This window comes from Penaeus monodon, chromosome 25, assembly GCF_015228065.2.
Source record: "Penaeus monodon isolate SGIC_2016 chromosome 25, NSTDA_Pmon_1, whole genome shotgun sequence".
NCBI lineage: Eukaryota > Metazoa > Arthropoda > Malacostraca > Decapoda > Penaeidae > Penaeus > Penaeus monodon.
This window is the reverse complement of record NC_051410.1, coordinates 42,001,662-42,002,948: the sequence shown is the minus strand read 5'-3', so window position 1 is coordinate 42,002,948 and position 1,287 is coordinate 42,001,662. Positions and strand designations below refer to the sequence as shown.

Below are 1,287 nucleotides of genomic sequence, written 5' to 3'. Positions count from 1 at the left end.
TTTTTTTAATATTTGTTCTACAAATTGAAAAATGAAATGCATGACTTGTCATAATAAAATTGGTCTCATTGTTTTTAACATAAATGAAGATATAAAGTATAAAAAAATACATTCTCCACCACAGAAAGTCAGTATGTGTGGCAGATACATCAAACACAATTCAAACATATTGTGTGAATCACAACAAAAAGAGAGAAAAAAAGAGGATCTTGTGACAAACATACTTAAATCTGTATCAAAATATACCCCACATGAAAGGCTAAACCATTTATACAACAAAATAAATTTTTTAGTCAACTTGCAGGAATTCACAGCTGTTGGACTGGATTGGATGTAAACTCCCCACTTTCTTTTTATGGAAAGTATTTACACCAACTGATCTGTAGGTCAACATGAGCCACAAATGAGCCTTACAGAAAGGGGGGGGTTATCAAACATTATTCACATAATTCACCTTCATTTGTATTATTACAAACTGCCAAATCTGACGGTGTACAAGTAAATTTCAAATGTTCAACATTATTTATAACAAAGCATAACAAATGGACATCTTATTTTCTTAATTTCTGAAGCATGTTAAATATCCCGTCCATGATTACTATAGTATTCTCTTGAATATCAAAAAGTGTACAATCCTGATGCCAGGATATATAGTCATCTCAATGTCCAAAACTTTATGATTGTTCTTTATAATTATATACTATGTGTCCAATGGACACTATGATAAAAATACATCTATATGCATTTGTAGTTTCTTTTAGTTTCCTTTTCCATTCATCATTTTGTCACTCTCACTTTTGAAGATAGGACATCTCACATACAAAGCTTCCCACACCATATGCTAAATGTAAAAGTCAGAGCTCTAGTCTTTTCAAATGTTTGCCAGGAATAATGTGAATGTGTCAATGTTAAATATCTGTGTTGAAAGACTCAGTCCAATGAGAAGAAATGGAAAGCATCCAGGGTGATATATATTTACATTTGAGTAATCTAAATAGTGTGAAGTGTGGATTAGTCACTTGCTTGATAACGGATTTTGAATACTTTCAAATATAGTTCCCCTGTACTGACTAATATAAATTAATGATGGTTATGTTACATCTTGGTCAGCACTGATTTGTTATGTAATAACTTTGATTCTCCAACATGCTACTTCATAAATATATATCACTCAATAAGAGCATTAGAGATCACTTTCCTTTCCGTAACACTGTCATTGCCCAGCTCACATAAAAAGTATGAGAACTTCTGCACTTCTCTGGAGTGGTATTTTACTCTGTAATTCAG

At 31.9% G+C, this 1,287-nt stretch overlaps 1 protein-coding gene across 1 annotated transcript in view; it reads right to left on the bottom strand.

The window, feature by feature from the left end:
• Positions 1-440: 440 nt before the first annotated feature.
• LOC119589416 (WD repeat-containing protein 43-like) overlaps positions 441-1,287 on the bottom strand; it is a gene marked incomplete in the record, with an annotated part of 18,183 nt that continues 17,336 nt past the window's right edge. Inside the window, 1 exon segment of the mRNA XM_037938026.1 lies at positions 441-1,287. Coding sequence (XP_037793954.1) covers positions 1,284-1,287 — 4 coding nt within the window.